The sequence below is a fragment of the Loxodonta africana genome, chromosome 2 (assembly GCF_030014295.1).
Source record: "Loxodonta africana isolate mLoxAfr1 chromosome 2, mLoxAfr1.hap2, whole genome shotgun sequence".
Classification (NCBI taxonomy): Eukaryota; Metazoa; Chordata; class Mammalia; order Proboscidea; family Elephantidae; genus Loxodonta; species Loxodonta africana.
The window spans coordinates 186,238,636-186,261,611 of record NC_087343.1 but is presented as its reverse complement, the minus strand read 5'-3'; the positions used below and the strand labels follow the sequence as shown (position 1 = coordinate 186,261,611).

General features: G+C 46.3%; 1 protein-coding gene across 2 annotated transcripts in view; it reads left to right on the top strand.

Annotated features, from left to right (window-relative positions):
• The window catches only part of SLIT3 (slit guidance ligand 3), a 754,510-nt gene extending 732,333 nt beyond the window's left edge, over positions 1 to 22,177 (top strand). For both annotated transcript variants that reach the window (XM_064279080.1, XM_064279081.1), the window contains exons 33-36: positions 14,804 to 14,958; positions 16,452 to 16,737; positions 18,152 to 18,360; positions 21,564 to 22,177. In XM_064279080.1, coding sequence (XP_064135150.1) covers positions 14,804 to 14,958; positions 16,452 to 16,737; positions 18,152 to 18,360; positions 21,564 to 21,799 — 886 coding nt within the window. In that variant the 3' untranslated portion in view covers positions 21,800 to 22,177. The remainder of the gene's footprint in view (positions 1 to 14,803; positions 14,959 to 16,451; positions 16,738 to 18,151; positions 18,361 to 21,563) is intronic.
• Positions 22,178 to 22,976: the final 799 nt, after the last annotated feature.

The following is a 22,976-nucleotide window of genomic DNA, read 5'->3' as shown; positions in this document are numbered from 1 at the left end:
GGACTCTGCAGACTCTCCACCCCCCACCCACAGGCTGGCATAAAGTGGGGGTGAGAAGGGGTAGGTAGTGCTGTTGGAGGAGGCAGGAGAGGAAGGCAGGCCCACGCAGAGAGATGACACCTCATTAAAAATAAGATAAATGGCCAGCTGGCTACTTTGCACAGAGCGGGGTGCTCCAATGGGGATGAGGCTGCTTAATGAGATGCCCTTTTCAAAATGTCATCCTAATCTTTTATTAGTTTAAGAAAGAAAACGGGGAGATGAGCATGAAACTCAAGGGGAAGAAATCCGAGAGCGTTAAGGGAGCAGGGCGACTTCTTAAGTGACTTTCAAACTGTTCTCAAGGTCGATTTTTCCTTAATTCAGGCCTTCAATCCATCACCGTGGTTTTTGCCTTATCAGTATGCCAGCTGTACTATGGCTGAATATTTTACCGTACATCAATTTTAAATCTGCCCACTTTAAATTTAGCTTCATCTAAGTCACATACGCAGGTTCAATATGCTAGTTTTTTTCTACTTCTCAGTAAAATAATGCATATTACATGTAACACATGCAATACATACAGAAGTTATAATGCAACAAATCAGCTGCTGTCTAGTCGACCCTGATTCATGGTGACTCTGTGTCAGAATAGAGCTGTGCTCCACAGGATTTTCAATGGCTGAGTTTTTAGAAGTAGTTCACCCGGTCTTTTTTCCAAGGTACCTCTGGGTGGACTTGAACCACCCACTTTTCAATTAATAGCTGAGCACATTAACCCTTTGCCCCACCCAGGGACATTAATAATGCGATAATACATGTTAAATACATAACTGTTAAAATAGAAAATGTTCATCTGTGTTACACCTAAAATTATGTTGCATGCCACGAGTAGAATGAGAGCCATACTTGGGGAAGACACAGTACGAAAGATAGACCAGCATCCAGAGGCCACCCCTCCTCCTTTGGAAGCAAGAGCACGTTTGGCTAGGATTAATGAAGAGCAGCCATTTTCAGACTTTGTTCATTTCCTTCAACTGAAACTTGATATTGAACTCGAGAATATCAAGTAAATAAATACAAAACTTCCCTGCAGGCTTGGAAGGAGTGGAGTCCCCCTTCACACACACCCTCACAGAGACCCCAATACACCTCCAACAAACCCTGTTGGAAATAGTCGGTTTAAACCCAACCAGAGCAGTTGCCATCAGCTCCAACTCATGGTGACCCCATGTGTTGCAGAGTAGAACTACCCCATAGGATTTTCAAGGCTGTGACCTTTCAGAAGCAGATTACCAGGCCTTTCTTCACGGTGCCTCTGGGTGGGTTTGAACTACCAACCTTTCAGGTGATAGTTGAGTGCTTGGCCATCTGTACCACCCAAAGACTCTTGGTTTAAGCCAGTGGCTTTCCAGTTGTGATTCCCCAGACTAGCAGGATCAGCATCACCTGGTTACTTGTTAGAAATGCAAATTCTCAGACCCCACACCAGACCTGCTGAACCAGAAGCTCCAGATTGGGGCCCAGGAATCTGTGTTTTAATGAGCCCGACCTCCAGGTGATTCTGATGCACAGGTAAGTCTGACACCGGGCTTTAAACTGGTTTGTTCCAGTTTAAATCCCTGTGGAGAATTTGCCTTTCCACCCCAGATATACTGAGTCAGAAGCTACAGTTTAACAAGATCCCCAGGTGATTCCTATGTAAAATAAATTTTGAGAGCCACTGCTCCACTGGTGGTTCTCAGAATTGGCCTCTAACCAGCAGCATTAGCATCACCTGGGAACTTGTTAGAAATGCAAATTCTCAGGAGGGTTTCAAACCAGAATGAACCTGTTTGAAGCCTGGTCTGAGAAGCACTAGTTTACCAGGAGAAAGCTCCCTGGAGGAGAGGCCACTGGAGTCGGGCCTTAAGGAAAGGGAAGAATATGTATGAGCCAGAAGACAGGGGACAAGCCCAGCTAGGACAGCAACAAAGACAAGCACAGGAGACAATAACCCAGGTAGACGGTTCCCGGTGGAGGGCAAGTACAGAAGGACCAGCAAGTCAGGTGCATTCAGGGATGGGCCAACACCAGAGAAAGAGGGCGTACCCTAGGGGCCTCAGTCTTTTCTGGAGTCTGGGCCTCTAAACATCGGTGCCCCTGGAGCCACTAGACATGGTGGAAGTGGAAGTCGAAGGACAGACAGCTGAGGAGAGAGGGCCAGGAGCAGCCCACAAACCAAGCAGCTCCAGCATTTGGGGTCAGACAGACAAGGGTTTCCGCAAGTTACTCAACCTCTCTGTGCCTCAGTTTCCTCCTCTGGATAATGTGGATGATAACAGAACTTGCCTCTTGGGTACATTGTTGCAGGTTGAGGGTTGATCTAATCACAGTGGTAGCAAATTGAGCCTTTATATGGGCATGTGAAGAGCCCAGCATTCCCCTGCGCTGATGTGAGCTGTTAGGGGTGGTTTGGTAAAGGCTAGAGTGTTAAAACATTCTGCTGTTCCCTAATCAGTGCCTGAGGAATAAAAGGGGAAACCAGAGAATTCCTGTCTTCTAAAACCCTTGTCGGGGTATCAGAGGAGATGGAGCAGGTGGCCCAGGGCAGGCTCCCAGCTCTTTATCCATGGGAGAAACCAAGTGAAGGATGCCCCCATGTCTGAGAACGGGTCTTTAGTGCCTTTCAGCTTCAAAACCCTTAAGTCTCCCAGAAATCCCATATTAAAAATGGGTTTGTTCCCAAGCACTGTTCTCTAATGCAGCCCTGTTTCTGCCCCAGTAGTGCACTCTCTCTCTCTCTCACTCACTCACTAAACATCTGTCAAACACCTTGTAGGGCCAGGCCCTGGGCTAGGTGTAGGGGGCACGGAGTTAAACAAAACATAGCCAGGGAAGAAGACAGGCATGCAAACAAGCAATGGTTCCACAGGCAGAATAAAACGATTCCATATGCTGCGGGGGCACGGAGGAAGGAGCTGATATTTCTGCTTGAAGGATCAGGAAAGCTTCCCTGGAGAAAGAGGCAGTGTTTGAGTGAGGCCTGCAGGGCCAGGAGCATTTCCACAGGCTGAGGAAGCCCTGCGGAGTGGAAGCCCCATCAAGATGTCTGGAAGCAACTGCTGGAAGGGGCTGAGGGTCACATAGGGCACTAGCTGAGCTGACCTGCAGCTGGAGGGACCAGGAGGCCATCACAGCCAAATCAGGACACCTCTTCCTCAGAGTCACTGCGGCCACCTCCAACCTCCCAGGCAGTCCTCCTCAGCCTCAGGCCAGAGCCAGACCAAACCTGATCTAATCAGGGGCACTGGCAGCCTGCAGGCTTTTCAAGGCCCCACTGACCAGCTCCCAGAGTGAGGTGAGCAATCCAAGGACCCCAGAAAAGGAGTACAGGCAGGATCCCATGGCATCCTGTGTGTCTGCTGCCTGATCTTATTCATCTGCCCCACTGTAGTCCCAGGTGGCGAGGAGGGTACTTCAAGGTTCCTATTAAACCACAGGGCAAATACACAGGAAAGCCCATATGAGCCCTTCTTGGGCCCCAAATGGAGACAAATTTTATTATTCCTTGGCTCCAAAACTCGTCAAAGGGGCAACCTTGCTGCCTTCTAAGCTGAGATGCCAAAGAGGTGACAGACATGAAGGAAGTGGGCTGAGATCTGACAGAAAGTGGTGGGGACCGAGGTAACCTCCAGGCCCCATCCAAAGGGGCAGCTGACCTCAGCTCCAGCAGATGCTGCCAGGCGGGGATGCAGATTCTGAAGAGAACTTGGAAATTCAGGGTTTCTATGTGAAACATCTTAGATTCTAAATGTCCATTTTAAGATGCTGCAAAAGAGCTCTGTTTGGCCCGTAGTGCATGCTCGTTGTTGTTGTTGTTAGGTGCTGTCCAGTTGGTTCCAACTCATAGCGACCCTATGCACAATAGAACGAAATACTGCCCAGTCCTGCACCATCCTTACAATCGTTGTTATGCTTGAGCCTCATTGTTGCAGTCACTGTGTCAGTCCACCTCGTTGAAGGTCTTCCTCTTTTCGGCTGACCCTGTACTCTGCCAAGCATGATGTGCTTCTCCAGGGACTGATGCCTCCTGACAACATGTCCAAAGTATGTAAGACGCAGTCTCGCCATCCTTGCTTCTAAGGTGCCTTCTGGTTGTACTTGTTCCAAGACAGATTTGTTTGTTCTTTTGCCAGTCCATGGTATATTCAATATTCTTCGCCAACACCATAATTCAAAGGCATCAATTCTTCTTCGGTCTTCCTTATTCATTGTCCAGCTCTCACATGCATGTGATACAACTGAAAATACCATGGCTTGGGCCAGGCACACCTTAGTCCTCAAGGTGACATCTTAAATTTTCAACACTTTAAAGAGGTCCTTTGCAGCAGATTTGCCCAATGCAATGTGTCTTTTGATATCTTGACTGCTGCTTCCATGGCTGTTGATTATGGATCCAAGTAAAAAGAAATCCTTGACAACTTCAATCTTTTCTCTGTTTATCATGATGTTGCTCATTGGTCCAGTTGTGAGGATTTCTGTTTTCTTTATGTTGAGTTGCAATCCATACTGAAGGCTGTGGTCTTTGATCTTCATTAGTAAGTGCTTCAAGTCCTTTTCACTTTCAGCAAGCAAAGTTGTGTCATCTGCATAATGCATGTTGTTAACCAGTCTTCCTCCAATCCTGATGCCCCATCTTCTTCATATAGTCCAGCTTCTCGGATTATTTGCTCGGCATACAGATTGAAGAGGTATGGTGAAAGAATACAACCACGATGCACACCTTTCCTGACTTTAAACCACTCAGTATCCCCTTGTTCTGCCTGAACAAGTGCCTCTTGATCTATGTACAGCACAATTAAATATTCTGGAACTAAATGAGCACAATTAAATATTCTGGAATTCCCATTCTTTGCAATGTTATCCATAATTTGTTATGATCCACACAGTCAAAAAAAAATTTTTTTTTTTTACACAGTCAGATGCCTTTGCATAGTCAATAAAACACAGGTAAACATCCTTCTGGTATTCTCTGCTTTCATCCAGGATCCATCTGATATCAGCAATGATATCCCTGGTTCCATGTCCTCTTCTGAAACCTGCCTGAATTTCTGGCAGTTCCCTGTTGATATACTGCTGCAGCCATTTTTGAATGATCTTCAGCAAAATTTTGCTTGCGTGTGATATTAATGATATTGTTCTGTAATTTCCACATTTGGTTGGATCACCTTTCTTGGAAATAGGCATAAATATGGATCTCTTCCAGTCAGTTGGCCAGGAAGCTGTCTTCCATATTTCTTGGCATAGTCAAGTGAACACCTCCAGCACTGCATCTGTTTGTTGAAACATCTCAATTGATATTCTATCAATTCCTGGAGCCTTGTTTTCTGCCAATGCGTTCAGAGCAGCTTGGACTTCTTCCTTCAGCACCATCGGTTCCTGATCATATGCCACCTCTTGAAATGGTTGAACACCGACTAATTCTTTTTGGTATAATGTGTATTCCTTCCATCTTCTTTTGATGCTTCCTGTGTCATTTCATATTTTTCCCTATAGAATCCGTAACTCAAGTTGCAATAGTGAAGGATTCTATGGGGAAAATATCAAATGATGCAGTGCATGCTCACTGGCCCTTAATTACCATTGTCAAGGTCTTTGTCTCCTGTGATCCTCGCCATAACCCCCAGGCAAACACCTTCACTCCTATTTTAGGGATGAAAAGCAGGACACTCAGACAGCCGTTTACTCAAAGGCCCTTAGCTAGGAAGTAACAGAGCTGGGATAAAAACCCAGGTTAGGCTTCCACCCCAGAACTGCTCTCCTACCACGCTGACATCAGGACAGGAGGGCTGGGCCAGGAGAGAGGCTGGCGACAGGGAGCCTTTCTGCAGAGGGAGTCTGAGGCCTCAAGCTGTGGCTTCCCTGAGAGCTAGAAACTCTTTGTTCCTGTGAGGCTCTACCGCCACCTAGTGGTTACCATTCAGCAGCCAGGTCAGCACAGCCAGTACTTGGAGGAATGAAAATCAAAAAAGCCCAAACCTGTTGCCATTGAGTGGATTCCAACTCACAAAGACCCTATAGGACAGAATAGAGCTGCCCCATAGAGTTTCCAAGGAGCAGCTGGTGGATTTGAACTGCCCACCTTCTGGTTAGCAGCCATTGCTTTTTTTTTTTTTGGGAGAAATGAGAACACTCCTAATCCCCCTTCATCTTTGTCTCTCGGTGGTGTAGGGTCCTGTGGGCTTGTGAGACCTGAGTTTGAGTCCTCTTTCCTTCACTTCTACTTTAAGACACTGGGCTGGATACTTTAAGGCTCAAGGCTTCAGACTCATTGCTAAAATGGGGAAAAAATTGTACCTCCCACCCAGGGGTTCTTAGGATTAAATGAGAGAATGTGGGTCAAGTACCCAGCATAGACTCACACAATATCTGGCTCAGCACATGCCTACCTTGTTATTAAAAGCAAAGGAGAACTGGATGGGCCCCTCTGGCCAGCTTTTGTCCACATGCCAGCCCCAGACAGGAGCCTTCCAGCCCAGCCCAACACCTCTACTCTCTCAGCTTGATGCTGCTTTATTCTAGCCTCATGAATAGCCAGGAAGACACAGAGTCCCTTAAATCTCTCTCCTGGGGATGAATTACTGGGGCTTGGAACCACTATAGTGTCATTTCTTTTTAGAGATAACAGCAGTTTTTATTTTTTTTCTTCCAATTTTTCTCTTCTATAATTGTTGTTATGTGCCATGAAGTCAATTCGACTCATGGCAACCCTATAGGACAGAGTAGAACTGGCCCAATAGGGTTTCCCAGGCCGTAACCTTGATGGGAGCAGATCACCAGGTCTGGTGGGTTCAAATTGCTGGTCTTTCAGTTAGCAGCTGAGTGCTTAACCATTGTACCACCAGGACTCCTTTTTTTAATAGTAGCAGAATCATTTTTCCCGTTGATATTTTACTTAAACACAAGGACAAGATTAAAAAAATAATTTTTTTAAGCAAATAGAAATGGAACCTTCCTGATTTTCGGATGGTGGTGAGAAATCAGCCTTCAGTGCCGACCACCCCCAAACCTGCAGCTACCCACAGTTTGAAAACCACTGGCTTTAAGCATTCTTCCCAGGAAACCCTGATTAAGATGTGGCAAGAAGGAGGCGACCTGTTAACCCGTAAGCACCTCCTGGCAAAGACAAGGTTATGGGAGGCTCAGTTTGGGAATCAGCTCTGACTTTGAACTGCAGTTTCACCACTTCCTAGCAGTGTGGCCTTGGTCAAGTTACTTAGGATTCCTTCCCTGCGAAATGGGGTTCACAAGAGTGCCCTCCTCAAAGATGGCTCTGGGCCCACAGAAGCATCCGTAAACTGCAAAGCTCTGGGCAGCTATAAGGGTGAGAAATTGGTGTAACCCTTTGTCAGGGCCCACCCACCTGCTCCCCTCCTCCAGGCCCTCCTTCCACACTCAGCTCCTCCAAGCTCAGGGTGAGGGTCAAGAAAATAATCATTGGTATTTTTCTTTTTTTTTTTTTTTTATTTTTCTGAGCACTCACTAGGCATCAGAGGCCATGCATTACCCATTAAAATCCAGTGAGGTTGGCACTGTCACCATCCCCATTTTACAGAAGTGGGAACTGCGGCTTAGAGAAGTGATGTGCAGTGCCCTGGCTCCCTCAGTGGAGGACCCAGTGTGATACCAGGTCTCTGTGGCCCCCAAGCTGGAACTCTTACGGCTGAAGAGCATACCAGGAGGTGGGGCCTGCCCTTGGCCTCTTCCATGTGGGCATCAGGCGAGGGCCTCCATGGAGTCTGGTGGCTGGGGCACTGGGGAGCCCAGCACTTTGTCAGGGGCAGAGGTTGGCACCACACAGGCCTCTCTGCCTGTGGCTCCTGCTCCTGCAGCTCCTGCCAACGGCTGTCTCCAGGTGGCTGCCTGGGGGGCAATGCACCAGGGCCTGGGCCAGTGGAGGAGCACAGAAAGGGGGGGGAAAGGGAACAGACTTAGAGCCAGCAGCCAGGAAGGGGTTAATGGTGTGTGTTTGCTGTGTCTGTGTGTGTCTATAATGGGAATGCAGCTGCCCCAGATTCTCTGAATCTTAAAATTGGAAGGTACTGCCAAGACCACCCACCCAGAGCTGTTTTTTCTCTCCAACGTTCCTCTCTGACAGGTGGCTGCCCAGCTTCTGTTTACACACCTCCAGCGATGGGAAGCTCATTAGCATTCAGGGCAGCATCAGTTTACTGGATGGTTTGGGGGTATATCTGAATTTTTTGCATGTGTGTTTAGAAAGCTGTATGTGAGGGCTCAAAGTCAGAAGCTTGTGGACTCTCACACCAGACCTCATTCCCCCACCCACCATCACCACTAACAAGTCTGCAAAACCTGTCTGCTATCTTGCCCTCGGTACACTACTTGGAGCAGCTGGTGGCTTCTGAAATAGAAAAGCTTTTGCTTTGGATAGCGTTTTGGCTTCTCATCACAAAACCAGATCCCTCAACGGACTCTCTTGGCTACCACTCCAGCCCACGCCCCACTATCCTATTTCTCAACCAGGCCTTACTTTGATAAGTTGGACATTTGATTTAGAGGGAAGGATAAAGAGAGCAGAACGTGAGCTCTGTGGGTGCAGGTTCCTTGTCTGTCCTGTTAGTCAGTGATCCCTAGAGTAATGTGGCTTATACAGATACTCAGTGGACAGTGGGTGGGTGGGTGGATGGATGGATGAATGTGAATGGATGGATAGATGGATGGATAGATGGGTGGACGGATGGATAGGTAGGTGGGTGGGTAGGTAAGTGAGTGTATGGGTGGATGGATGGGTATGAGAAAAGAGAGTTCCTAATGGATTTGGGAGGGTCCTAGGCTCCCTTATATTCCCCTCTGCCATCACTTTCTCTCAGAGATTACCATTAGAGCAGGGGTCACTTTTTTTGAAGGCAATGGTAGGTTCCATTTGTTGCTTTTAATATTATTAATAACACTAATAATGATTGCTTATATTTTCCCTATAATGCCACATTCAGTTGGACCACCTTTCTTGGGAATAGGCATAAATATGGATCTTTTCCAGTCAGTTGGCCAGGAAGCTGTCTTACATATTTCTTGGCATAGATGAGTGAGCACCTCCAGCACTGCGTCTGTGTGTTGAAACATCTCAATTGATATTCCATGAATTCCTGGAGCCTTGTTTTTTGCCAATGCCTTCAGAGCAGCTTGGACTTCTTCCTTCAGTACCATCGGTTCCTGATCATATGCCACCTCTTGAAATGGTTGAACATCGACTAATTCTTTTTGGTATAATGACTCTGTGTATTCCTTCCGTCTTCTTTTGATGCTTCTTGTGTCATTTAATATTTTCCCCGTAGAATCCTTCACTATTGCAACTCAGGGCTTGAATTTTTTCTTCAGTTCTTTCAGCTTGAGAAACACCGAGCGTGCTCTTCCCTTTTGGTTTTCCATCTCCAGCTCTTTGCATATGTCATTATAATACTTTACGTTGTCTTCTCAAGACACCCTTTGAAATATTCAGTTCTTTTACTTCAATTCTTCCTTTTGCTTTAACTGCTCGACATTCGAGAGCAAGTTTCAGAGTCTCCTCTGACATCCATCTTTGTCTTTTCTTTCTTTCCTGTCTTTTCAGTGACCTCTTGCTTTCTTCATGTATGATGTCCTTGATGTCATTCCACAGCTCGTCTGGTCTTTGGTCACTAGTGTTCAAGGCATCAAATCTGTTCTTCAGATTGTCTCTAAATTCAGGTAGGATATACTCAAGGTCATATTTTGGCTCTTGTGGACTTGCTCTGATTTTCTTCAATTTCAGCTTGAACTTGCATATGAGCAATTGATAGTCTGTTCCACAGTCGGCCCCTGGCCTTGTTCTGACTGATGATATTGAGCTTTTCCATCGTCTCTTTCCACAGATGTAGTCAATTTGATTTCTGTGTGTTCTACCTGGTGAGGTCCATGTGTATAGTCGCCGTTTATGTTGGTGAAAAAAGGTGTGTGCAACGAAGAAGTCACTGGTCTTGCAAAATTCTATCATTAGATCTCCGGCACCATTTCTATCACCAAGGCCATATTTTCCAACTACTGATCCTTCTTCTTTGTTTCCAACTTTCGCATTCCAATCGTCAGTAATTATCAATGCATCTTGATCAATTTCAGACTGCAGCAGCTGATAAAAATATTCTATTCATCTTTGGCCCTAGTGGTTGGTGTGTAAATTTCAATAATAGTCGTATTAACTGGTCTTCCTTGTAGGCGTATGGATATTATCCTATCACTGACAGCGTTGAACTCCAGGATAGATCTTAAAATGTTCTTTTTCACGATGAATGCAATGAATGTGGAAATTATAGAACAATGTCATTAATATCACACGCAAGCAAAATTCTGCTGAAGATCATTCAAAAACGGCTGCAGTAGTATTTCGACAGGGAATTGCCAGAAATTCAGGCTGGTTTCAGAAGAGGACGTGGAACCAGGGATATCACTGCTGATGTCAGACAGATCCTGGCTGAAAGCAGAGAATACCAGAAGGATGTTTACCTGTGTTTTATTGACTATGCAAAGGCATTCGACTGTGTGGATCATAACAAATTATGGATAACACTGCAAAGAATGGGAATTCCAGAACACTTAATTGTGCTCATGAGGAACCTTTACATAGATTAAGAGGCAGTTGTTTGGACAGAGCAAGGGGATACTGATTGGTTTAAAGTCAGGAAAGGTGTGCGTCAGGGTTGTATTCTTTCGCCATACCTCTTCAATCTATATGCTGAGCAAATAATCTGAGAAGCTGGACTATATGAAAAAGACGGGGCATCAGGATTGGAGGAAAACTGGTTAACAACATGCATTATGCAGATGACACAACTTTGCTTGCTGAAAGTGAAAAGGACTTGAAGCACTTACTAATGAAGATCAAAGACCACAGCCTTCAGTATGGATTGCAACTCAACATAAAGAAAACAAAAATCCTCACAACTGGACCAATGAGCAACATCATAATAAATGGAGAAAAGATTGAAGTTGTCAAGGATTTCATTTTACTCTGATCCACAATCAACAGCCATGGAAGCAGCGTTCAAGAAATCAAAAGACACATTGCACTGGGTAAATCTGCTGCAAAGGACCTCTTTAAAGTGTTGAAGAGCACAGATGTCACCTTGAAGGCTAAGGTGCGCCTGACCCAAGCCATGGTGTTCTCAGTCACCTCATATGCATGTGAAAGCTGGACAAGGAATAAGAAAGACCGAAGAAGAATTGACACCTTTGAATTGTGGTGTTGGCGAAGAATATTGAATATACTATGGACTGCCAAAAGAATGAACAAATCTGTTCTAGAAGAATTACAGCCAGAATGCTCCTTAGAGGTAAGGATGGCGAGACAGTGTCTTACATACTTTGGACATGTTGTCAGGAGGGATCAGTCCCTGAGAAGGACATCATGCTTGGCAGAGTACAGGGTCAGCCGAAAAGAGGAAGACCCTCAACAAGGTGGATTGACACAGTGGCAGCAACAATGGAACCAAGCATAACAACGATTGTGAGGATGGCTCAGGACCGGGCAGTGTTTTGTTCTGTTGTACATAGGGTCACTATGAGTTGGAACCGACTCGACGGCACCTAACAACAACAACATATTTTCCCTGTAATTTATGTTCTACAAAGCACTTTCATGAACCTTCTCTTATTTGATCACCAAGAGAATTTTGTGAACTTATTCTCCTCTTTTATAGATGAAGAAACTGAGACCCAGTTGGGTTCTGTGATTGGCCGTGGTCCCACCCAGCAATAATGAGCTGGAATGAATGCTGTGCTTTCTGCCCTACACCCCAGCTTAGCCTGTCTTCTCCCAAGCATTTCTCTGGCCTGCTTAGCTGCTAAAATGTCTAATCTGAGTTGGTCACTGAAGCTGTACCTGCCTGCCTGGGTAATCAGTGCCACCTGCATGCTGAGTTTCTCCTATTGAAGCCAACAGGAATCCACTGGAGAGAGCTTAAAGGCAAAGGAAGTCTCTACACCTGAATGGATAAGACAGAGCTCAGCCTACTCCTCAATGAGCCTTTTCTTAAGGGAAAGAGGTGTCACATCCCCAAAGTCCTCTGTCACCTCCCATCACTGCTCTCTGCCAGCCACTGCCAAGGTCCTTTTTGTTGTGTACCATTGAGTCGATTCCATAGCAACCCCATGTGACAGAATAGACCTGCCTCCTAGAGATTTCTGGGCTGTAATCTTTACGGGAGCAGATTACTAGGGCTTTTTCCCCATGGAGCCACTGGGCAAGTTCAAACAGCCAACCTTTCGGGTAGCAGCTGAACACTTAACTGTTACGCCACCAGTGCTCTTTCTACCGAGGGTGGGGAAAAAAAAAAAAAAACCCATTGCAGTCGAGTTGATTCTGACTCGATTCCGACTCATAGCGACCCTATAGGACAGAGTAGAACTGCCCCCACGGGACTTCCAAGGAGCGGCTGGTAGATTTGAACAGCTGACCTTTTGGTTAGCAACCGAGCTCTTAACTACAGTGCCACCAAGGCTCCAGAGTAGTTGAAAAAGTAGAACTTCAAAAGTTTTGGCTAGAAATTCTGCCTCTGGCACTTACTAGCTGGGTGAGTTCAGACAAACCACTTAACCTCTCTGGACACCCACATCATAGAATTGTCATAAAGCTTAAATAATATAAGCAAACCATCCGACACCTTATCTTGCCTGTTGCAAGCCCTTAGTGAGTGGCATCTGATACTATCACAGGCAGCATAGGGAGAATGCAGGTGGTTTCAAAGCTGGAAGGACCTTGGTTCAAATCCCTGTTCAATCACTTATTATCTGTGGGATTTACCTTAGGTAAATTACCCTGGTCACTTAGTGGTTAAGAGCTACAGGTGCTAACCAAAACTTTGGCAGTTCGAGTCCACCAGGAACTCTTTGGAAACTAAATGGGGCAGCCCTACTCTGTCCTATAGGGTTGCTATGAGTCGGAATCAACTCGACGGCAATGGGTTTGGTTTTTGTTAAATTACTTAACCTCACTGAGTCTCTGCTCCTCATTTCTGCAATGAGAGCAACAAACCTGGCTTGTAGGATTGTTGCATGACATTATATCCCACTGATGGGGCATGAGATGAATTTAGGTGGGACAAAGACACACGATTGAAATTTTAACTGTGAAGTAATTTTTTTATTCATATGTACCAGGAAAAAATATGAAAGTCACATCAAAGCTTATTTCTTTGTGCATAATGTTCCTTAGAAAAATTCTGACCTTACATTTTTACTGATATTTGAAGAGAAAAAATGGAACAATTGAAGATAAAGATGTTAAATAAATAATGGTCCAGGTGGTGTGCAGGTAGAGCAACAACTAAGATGGTGTGCTGAGGGTGGAGTTGGCTTAACTCTGGGGAAATGACAGAAAAGAATGCAAATAATGACAACCAAATGCAATACCTGGCCCTAGACTGGATCCTATACAGGAAGAAAAAAAAAAATGCTATCAAGAACATCATTGAGTCAAGTGACAAATTAGAATATGATGGCAGTTTAGATAAAAGCAAGATATCAATGGTAAACTTGCCAAAGTCGATAACTACGCTCTGCTTTTGTAAGAGATTAGCCGTATCCTTCATCTAAGGGGTAAAGGGCCCTGAGGTATGTAACTTTCCTTTAAATGGTTTAGAAAAAAATCATGTGTATATGTATATATTATGGAGTTCCTAGATGGCACAAATAGTTAACATGCTCACTGCTAACCAAAACATTGGTGGCTTGAGTCCACCCAGAGGCACCTCAGAAAAAAAGCCTGGCCATCTGCTTCTGAAAAATCAACCATTGAAAGCCCTATGGAGCACAGTTTTACTCTGACACACATAGGGTTGCCATGAGTTGGTTTTGGTTATGTGTGTACATATATATATGTATATATATATACACACACACTGTCTTAGTAATATGGTACTGCTGTAACAGAAGTATCACAAGTGGATAGCTTTAGAGAACTGAAATTTATGTCCTCTCGGTTTAGGAGACTAGAAGCTCAAATTCAGGGTACCGGCTCTAGGGGAAATCTCTGTGGGCTCTGGGAGAGGATACTTGTCTCAGCTTCCATAGCCCCAGGTTCCTCAGCTCCTTGGCAATCCCACGTGTGCTTCTGTCTTCCCCAGTTTGTCCTTGTCTGTCTCTGTGTCTCTGCTGCTCTTTATATCACTCAGAAGTGATGAGGTTTGGGACATACCCTACACCAATACGGAAACCCTGGTTGCGTAGTGGTTAAGTGCTACAGCTGCTAACCAAGAGGTTGGCAGTTTGAATCTGCCAGGCACTCCTTGGAAACTCTATCGGGCAGTTCTACTCCATCCTATAGGGTTGTTATGAGTCTGAATTGACGTGAAGGCAGTGGGTTTGGTTTTTTATTTGGTTCTACACTGATATATCCTCATTAACATAACAAAGAAAACCCTATTTCTAAGCAGGATTACATCCACAGGGTCAGGATTCCAACACATATTTCCAGGCGGGACACAATTCAATCCATAACACACACATATACAAATGTGCATACATGGATATATGCATGTATATGTAAACATGTGTATGTGTTTATTCATTTTTTCATTCATTTATATGGAGAAAAAGAACAAATGAGAAAGCAAATGAGCGCACTAAAGGAATCTAGGTGGTAGATGTCCTCTGTGTTATTTTTGTTTTTGCAACTTATACAAGTTTGAAATTATTTCCAAATAAAAACTTCAAGAAAAAAAAATGCAAGTCAAGTTCACAGCACTGTGCCTGGCTGAGAAAGGCACTCAGCGAACCCTCTGGCTCTCTCTCCTTGTCTGCTGCCCAGCGTGGAGACGGTGAATGACGGGCAGTTTCACAGTGTGGAGCTGGTGATGCTGAACCAGACCCTGAACCTGGTGGTGGATAAAGGAGTCCCCAAGAGTCTGGGGAAGCTCCAGAAGCAGCCAGCAATGAGCATCAACAGCCCCCTCTACCTTGGAGGTAAAGTCCTCCTCCCCTACCACCCCTCCCTTCTCTACCACCCACCTGCCATCTGTGTACCCACACCCAGGCCACTGGCAGGGGTTCCCCTGCTCTCCTCTCTGTGCCCCCTGCCACAGCCAATCAAGGAAGGCTTCCTGGAGGAATGACAACCAAGCTGATTCCTAAAGGGTGAATAGGCATTAACCACACCAGGTGAGGAAGAGTCGCCCAGGCAGAGGAACACAGTCTGTGCAGATGCTTAGAAAGGAGAGAGAAAGAAAGCATGGCTCCTTTGAAATTACAAGTGGGGAGGGGGTGGGGGCTGTGCAGATGGAATGGGAATGGAGTAAGAAAAGAAGAGAGAGGCAGGAGATGGAGGCAGGGGTCCGGGCCGTCTGTAGACCTCAGGCCACATTCCCTCTGCCCTGCCGCCTCCTCTGAGGCTGTGAGGCTCAGCTCAGGAACGCAGCAGAGCAGGTTTGAGATTAAGGTCATATAAAGGCCAAATGGAAAAGTAACCACCTGTCTGGCAGGACCTGGGCCAGTAGTTCTCAAAGCTTTATGGGCAAAAAGTCACCTGAGCAGCTTGTTCAACACAGAGATTCCTGAGAATTAGCCCCAAGAAATTCATCTCCAAAGGGCTGGAATTAGTCTAGGAATCGACATTGTTAACAAGCAGTCCATGCTCAAGGGGTTCCAAGAATGCATTTGGCCCAGAGCAGTCCCAGAGGGTAAACAGCTTCTCCCCAGATAAAGGCTATTGCTCCCCAAAACTGGGTCCTCTGGGTCCACTTTCAGGCCTGTCTTAGGCTCCCATCAGGAGGGAGGGGCTTTAGAAGGGGAGACAACACAGAAACTTCATTGGAAGGCAACGTAGGTCTTTATCAATTGCTCCCTTACAGACTCTGAGAAGGGCAATGGGCACCAATAGCCCCCTCTATCTTGTAGCACATAAAGCAACAAAACGGCCTGGAAACATCTTTCTCCCCAAAGTTCCACTGATCAAGGCTGCTGCCCCAAATCTCTCCTTTCTCCCCCAGACTGTAGCTCGCCCAGCCTGTGTTCTCTCAGATTCTGCTGGGGCTGTAACCAAGGTCTGAGGAGACTGGTGGGGTCAGTTGAGTCATCTGGTACCCCCTCCCGTCCAAAGGGAATAGTCAGTCCAGTCAACTGCGGCCACATGGATAGCGGTGGGCCATCAGATCGCCTCATTGTCCTGGGGAAGCCTGAAATTTGGATTCATATGTTAAGCTTTCTATATTTAAATATTGGCAGTTAACACAAGTGTTTTAAAGAGTCAATGTGGGGCAAAGAATCCATGTCCTTGTGTGGATAAGACTGAGGGGGGCCAGTTTGGCTCATGACCTTGATCTGAGCAGCAGAGGCCCAGCACTGTGACTACATAGCCATGAGCACCATAGAGACCTCTTCCTCGTTCTGAGGGGAGGACTGGGTCAGGCAGTGAACAGGTGAGGGTATTCAGGCCATTGTTCTGATGTCCCCTTCTGTAGGTATCCCCACCTCCACCGGCCTCTCTGCCCTGCGTCAGGGTGGGGACCGGCCACTGGGCGGGTTCCATGGCTGCATCCACGAGGTGCGCATCAACAATGAGCTGCAGGACTTCAAGGCCCTCCCACCGCAGTCACTGGGGGTCTCACCGGGCTGCAAGTCCTGCTCCGTGTGCAAGCACGGCCTGTGCCGCGCAGTGGAGAAGGACAGCGTGGTGTGCGAGTGCCACCCGGGATGGGCTGGCCCGCTCTGCGACCAGGAGACCTGGGACCCCTGCCTCGGCCACAGGTCAGTATTCCGGGAGCCCGAGGGCATTCTCCTCGGGCTCCCACCATGGACTCAGGCCCTGCCCCCTACCACTGCCCTGCCTGAGAAATGGCACTAGTGGAAGCCAGGGACATTGTGGTTCAACTCTAGATAGGATCCATGTAAGGTGCAGCTGCTTAGAAGGTAGAGATGCCAAGCTTACACACCCAAAAAGCAGGCCTCTCTCAGAGGCATCAGTATGAGAGGGCCTTGCTGAAAACAACCCAGGGACGTCTCTGCCAAGCGCCCTTTAGAACCTGAGCAGAGTCGCAGCAAGCCCCTGTGCTGCCTCTCTGTGAGGAAGAAGAGTGTGCCGCCTTTGAGCCAATGCAGCCCCGTGGGCACTCAGCATGGTGAGTGCAGCCAGAGTGAATGTCAGCCCCAGCCTGGCTACCTCCTGAGCTGTTGCCCTGTGTAGACATGCACGGCGGCCCTGAACTGGAATCACAAAGAATAATTTAATCATTCATTCATTTATTCAACAAATATTTCTTGAGGGCCCACCATTCTCTGGTTCAGGGTTAGGAAATCTGAATCAGCCAAAAATAACACCAGAGCCAATACTGGTAATTTGGTTGGCCAAGCAAGTTGGGAAATGGTATCTTGGATCGGGAATAAGGAGCAGTTATAAAGGGTTTGAGTTTCCTGTGAAGCTCTTGAGTATGTGTGTGTGTGCACGTTGGTCTATAATTAATATGAATCTTGACTTTGAATGTCATCCCAGTAGGGAGAATAATCCATCATGGTTCAGAATCTAGGCTTTGAAATTACACTCCTGGCCTCAGTTTCCTCATCTATGAGATACGGATAAGACTCTCCACTACATAGAAGCAGCAGAGGGTTTTTGTGGAAATCAAGAGTGATGCTAGTTGTAAAGCACTTAACACCATGCTTGGCACATAGCAAGTGGTGCTCGCTGATGGTAGTAGTCATCATCGTGGTGGTGGTAGTGGTGGTGGTAGTCATAGTCATAATAGGAGTGTTATTATTACCATTTAAGGTAGTAGAGCCATTAAAATGCTTAGAGTAAGCTTAGATTCTTCCAAGCAGTGGCTTGCCATTTGGATGTGAAAATTCTAATGTCTGTGTGTAAAAAAAACCACCCAGCCAGTCTCTGTTGAGGTCACAGCTGGCAGTGAACATTAGGTGATGCTAAAGAGCCTCCAGCAGCCTGGACACTGGAGTAGGGTATTTCAGAAAAGAGAAAGACTCAGGCACTGGGCCGAAGGAGGGCGGACCATGGGATAGAGAAGGCTACACTCAGCCCTGGGTCCCACAGCCCCTGAAAGTGGGCCAGGCCTGGCAAAGCCTCGTCCCTGGCCATGTGGTCAGAGGAAGCCTCCGGCAGTACCGACTCTGCTCTGCTTCCCTTTCTCACTCTCTCCTCTGTCCCCAGCTGCAGCCATGGAAAATGTGTGGCAACTGGGACCTCATACACGTGCGTGTGTGCCGAGGGCTATGGAGGAGCCTTGTGTGACCACAAGAATGACTCTGCCAATGCCTGTGCAGCCTTCAAGTGTCACCATGGGCAGTGCCACGTCTCAGATCGAGGGGAGCCCTACTGCCTGTGCCAGCCCGGCTTCAGTGGAGAGCACTGTGAACAAGGTGAGACCCCTGTGCATGTGGAAGGGAGGATGTGGGGGTCAGAGCTGAACTCCAGAGTTGGACTGCCTGGGTTCCAGTTCTGGCTGTGCCACTTAGTAACCTTGGTCAAGTCACTTAATCTTTCTAAACCTCAATCCCCTTGTCTTGAAAGCTAGAATGAAACAATACTTTGCTGTATCAGTTATCTATTGCTGTGTAATGTGTTACTCTAAAACATAGCAGCTCAAAACCACAATAAACATTATTTATCCTACACAGTTCCTGCAGACCAGGATTTCAGAGCAGCTCAACTGGGTAGTTCCAGTTGGGGTCTCTCTTGAGGCTGCATTCAGTGCAGCTTAACTGAGGCTGGAGGATCTGCTTCCAAGGTGGTACACCCACATGGTACTGGTTGTTGGCAGGAGGCCTCAGTTCCGCCCTATGTGAGTGTCTCTATACGCTGCTCAAGGGTGCTCTCAACAGGGCAGCTGGCTTCCCCCAGAGTAAACAATGAAAGAAAGAGCCAGAAGGAAGCCACAGTGTCTATGTGAAGTCACTTACACCATCATTTCCCCAAGATCATGTTGGTCACCCAGGTTAGCTGTATTCAGTGTGGGAGGGAACAACATAGAAGGCATGAATACCAGGAGGTAGGGATCACCGGGGTCATCTTGGAGGCTGGCTACCCTACTTCTTATAAGGTTCATTGTGAGGATAAAATGAGATGTAAAGTACCTGGCACTGTCACCCAGTACTAGGAGTTTGGTAGGTGGACTATATCATAGCCTAGCTCCATAAAAAATTCACGTCAAGATTCTTAAAGTGGGAGGCAGAATTATCAAGACGACTGAGCTTTGCATTTATAACCCGTCTGACCTTGAGCAACATACTTCACTTCTCTGGTCCCCACTTTCCTCGTTAGTAAAGTACAGATAATTCATAGCACCTACTCCATAGGTTTATTGTGAGGACTAAGTGCTATACTAAATAAAAGATCACAAGTTGAGACAGATTCTTCAAGTTTGGATTTTTAACATTTTATAATAGGATGATAAATGACATAAAAACCAAGGATCAAACTAATTTAAAAATAAAACAAATAAGTGTCGAAAATGATCATCTGTGGACTTTTCTGAGCAGGAGGAACCACGAGCCTTTTGCGTGGTTGAACTTTTCTCTTCTTTAACAACTATTGGTCCCTGAGATGTCATGCCTTCACAGCTAGTCTACACCCTAACCATTCTGTGTGACCCTCTGACCAGCAGCCTTGACGTCACCTGCGAGCTTGTGAGACATGCAGATTCTCAGGCCTCAGCCACCATCTCTTGAGTCACAACTTGCATTTTAACAAGAGCTTACAGTGATTCATATGTGCCTTAATGTTCCAGAAGCTGCTCTACGGGCTTGTCCCAGTCCTCACCTCAGGAACAGAAGACAGTTCCTTGGTCTGACCTGTCCTCATAAACATCAAATTTCTTATCTCAGTTAGTGGCCCCATTATTGTATTAATTCCAGCTGCTTTCAAATTAAGATTGTTCTGTCTTACCATGGGGTCTGTTCTCCTGTAAGGAAACTGAGAAGGTTTCCTCCCTGACACCAGAGTCCCAGACAGACCACCCCCTGTCACTAGAGAACTCTTTTTATACCTAGATTAAATACAATTCTTAACCAAAACTGATCTTTTTTTTTTAATGTTTTAATTAAATAATTTCTTTTGAAATAAATTTAGACTCACAGAAAAATCACCAGGACAGCATTAAAAAAATAAACCCATTGCTGTCGAGTCAATTCCGACTCATAGCAACCCTATAGGACAGAGTAGAACTGCCCCATAGGGTTTCCAAGGAGCAGCTTGTGGATTCAAACTGCCACCCTTTTGGTTAGCAGCTGAGCTCTTAACTACTATGTCACTAGGGCTCCAAGGACAACATAAGCAGCTCTCATATCCCCTTCACCCAGATCCCCCAATGGTTAATATTTTACCACAGTTGCACTCTTGCTGTCTCTCCCCTCACACATGCACACTCACACACACACTCTTATTAGCCTCTTTCTGATCATTTTAATAATTTCGTAGTTTAAAAGACTATACCAAGCTTAACCAAATTCACATGACATCGTATTAAAACACCTAAAGCTTTTAAATGCACAAAGCACTTTGTCATTCTCAGTCTCCTCTGATGCTTCTAACAGCCTTGAAGAAGTAGGCAGGACAGGAAAACGTGTCACAATTTTCCAGGCAAGGAAACTGGGGCTCAGGGATGACAAGTGATTTGACTGAGGCTGGGTGACCAGGGAGTCTGGCTGTAAGTCCATTGCTCTCATCCTCAGTGCCTTGCTGCGGGCTTTCTCCCAGTGGAGTGAGGACAGCAGAGAGATCAAGAGGAAGAGTTGAGCCAAAGTTAAGGATATTCAAGCAGATATAGGGGTCCCCTCCCCCTCCTTCCAGTAATTCCTAGGACTTCTGGAAAAGTCTCTTTGCCTCATTAACTCCTACTCCTCATCACTTCTCTAAGCCAAGTTCCTCAGCTCTGTGCTCATGTAGAAACAGGTTCCTTGACTTTGTAGCATCTACCTCAGTTTCTCATTACAAATATATTACTTAAATGATTATATAATCAGTGTCCAGACTCTGACCAAAGAAAACAGATATTAGGGAGTGGTGGTGACTGGGGCAAAACCAGAGGGCTCCTGCTCTATCTAAAGCACTCAACTTTAGCCCATCGTTGCAATGCAGAGATGCGGGATCAGATCTCTCATTTTCAAAGAAACCAGAAATCCAAAATTTTAGATGAAACTTCCTGGTTTTTAAATGTTCCATTCAATTTCTTTTTCGAGCTTGTGTAGGCCAATCAAAGCATGTCTGAGGAGAGGATTTAGCTCAAGTCTACTAGTTTGCAACCTCTAGTTTCGACTTCAAGTTCCTTAATGGCAGGGACCAAGCCTGCCTTGGGTACCGTTATATTCTCAGGGCTTAGTTATATCCTCTGGGTCTAGTATAGAGTCTGGCACAGAAAAAGCGCTTAACACTTGTAGAGTAGTTGGATGGATGGATGCATGGATGCATGGAACGACTCATGGGTATATGGACAAGTGAATGAATAAGTAATGTATGGTCTTCAGCTCACCAAGTGTTTCAAAGCAGCCTACCTAGGAACTGCCCACGGTCCTGCCAGCCCTCTACACTGCCAGAACCCTGACCCACCCTCTTCTGCCCTCTGCAGAGAATTCATGCCTGGGGGAGGTAGTCCGAGAGGTGATCCGCCGCCAGAAAGGGTATGCCTCGTGCACCACAGCGTCCAAGGTGCCCATAATGGAATGTCGCGGGGGCTGCGGGCCCCAGTGCTGCCAGCCCATCCGCAGCAAAAGGCGGAAATACGTCTTCCAGTGCACGGACGGCTCCTCGTCCGTGGAAGAGGTGGAGAGACACTTAGAGTGTGGCTGCCGCCCGTGTTCCTAAACCCCTCTGCCCACCCACCCACCGCCTTTCAGACTCCAGCTTGGTGAGGTTGGGACAGCAACGTGGAATTCCCTTGAGATTCAGAGTGAGAAAGAGGAAGCTGGAGAAGAGAATATTAAGTATATTGTAAAATAAACAAAAAAAAATAGAACTTATTTTTATTATGGAAAGTGACTATTTTCATCTTTTATTATATAAATATATCACACCGTCTGAGTATATGTACCAAATACTGAGTTATTTTTACCGCGTTTTGTTTTGCGTTGTGTATTTGTTGTGTTCTGATAAACAGCTGTTAAAAATTTTAAGGAAAAAAAAAGACTAATAAAAATGTTTTAAAATAAAAGGATTAGAATAAAGAAGTCATAGACCGAGGAAGAGGAAGGACATTTTTATGTTCATGAAATACTATCACGGCAACAGAAACTAAGACCTGCTTACGGAACTCAGGAAATGGAATAATAAGAGAAAGAGAGAAGGACAAGTTTTCTTTATTTCTTCTTGTTTTCATCCCTCCCCCCACCCTTTTTTTTCCTTCCTGCCTTAGGCACCCAGCTCTTATAAGAGTGCTGGTTGTCTGTGCCCAAGCTGCCCAGGAAAAGCTACGACCCAAAGCAGCTTCTGCCCTCGTCTACCCCAGGATTCCCCAGCAGTATCTGAGCCCTCTGGGAGACCTCTCTTCTCCCTCCTTGGCCCTGGTCTGAACTCCGCCTCATGTTTAATCTGTGCCTGTTTGCCAAATTTTGAAACAGCTGCTCTTTTCCTGCCCCTCCCTGCCCGGAAGCAGGATCCTCCTGAGAGGTGGGAGAAGAGCTGTGCTGTCTCTTCAGCCCCAGTCGCGGGCACGCTTCCTTAGCAAGTTCTGGCCCACCCTTTTCCTTCAGCTACCTTCCCATGGGAATGCGATACTAGAAAGGCAAGTGATCAGGGCTGCTGAGATGAGGAAGGCCTGGAGCCAAGCCTGCCCACAGCACTGGGGGGGATCTGATTCCAGAAGGTTCTTGGAGGCTTTTGCTGTGCTACAGATAGGCTTCTGCTGCCTGACCTTCCAGGCCATCCTCATAATGACAAAGACCCCTTGCCCACGTGTAGCGCTCTTAGCTTTGAAATGTACATCACACTATGTCTCATTTTATCCATGCAACCCCCATGCCCTAGGAAGGGTAAAGTAGTGTAG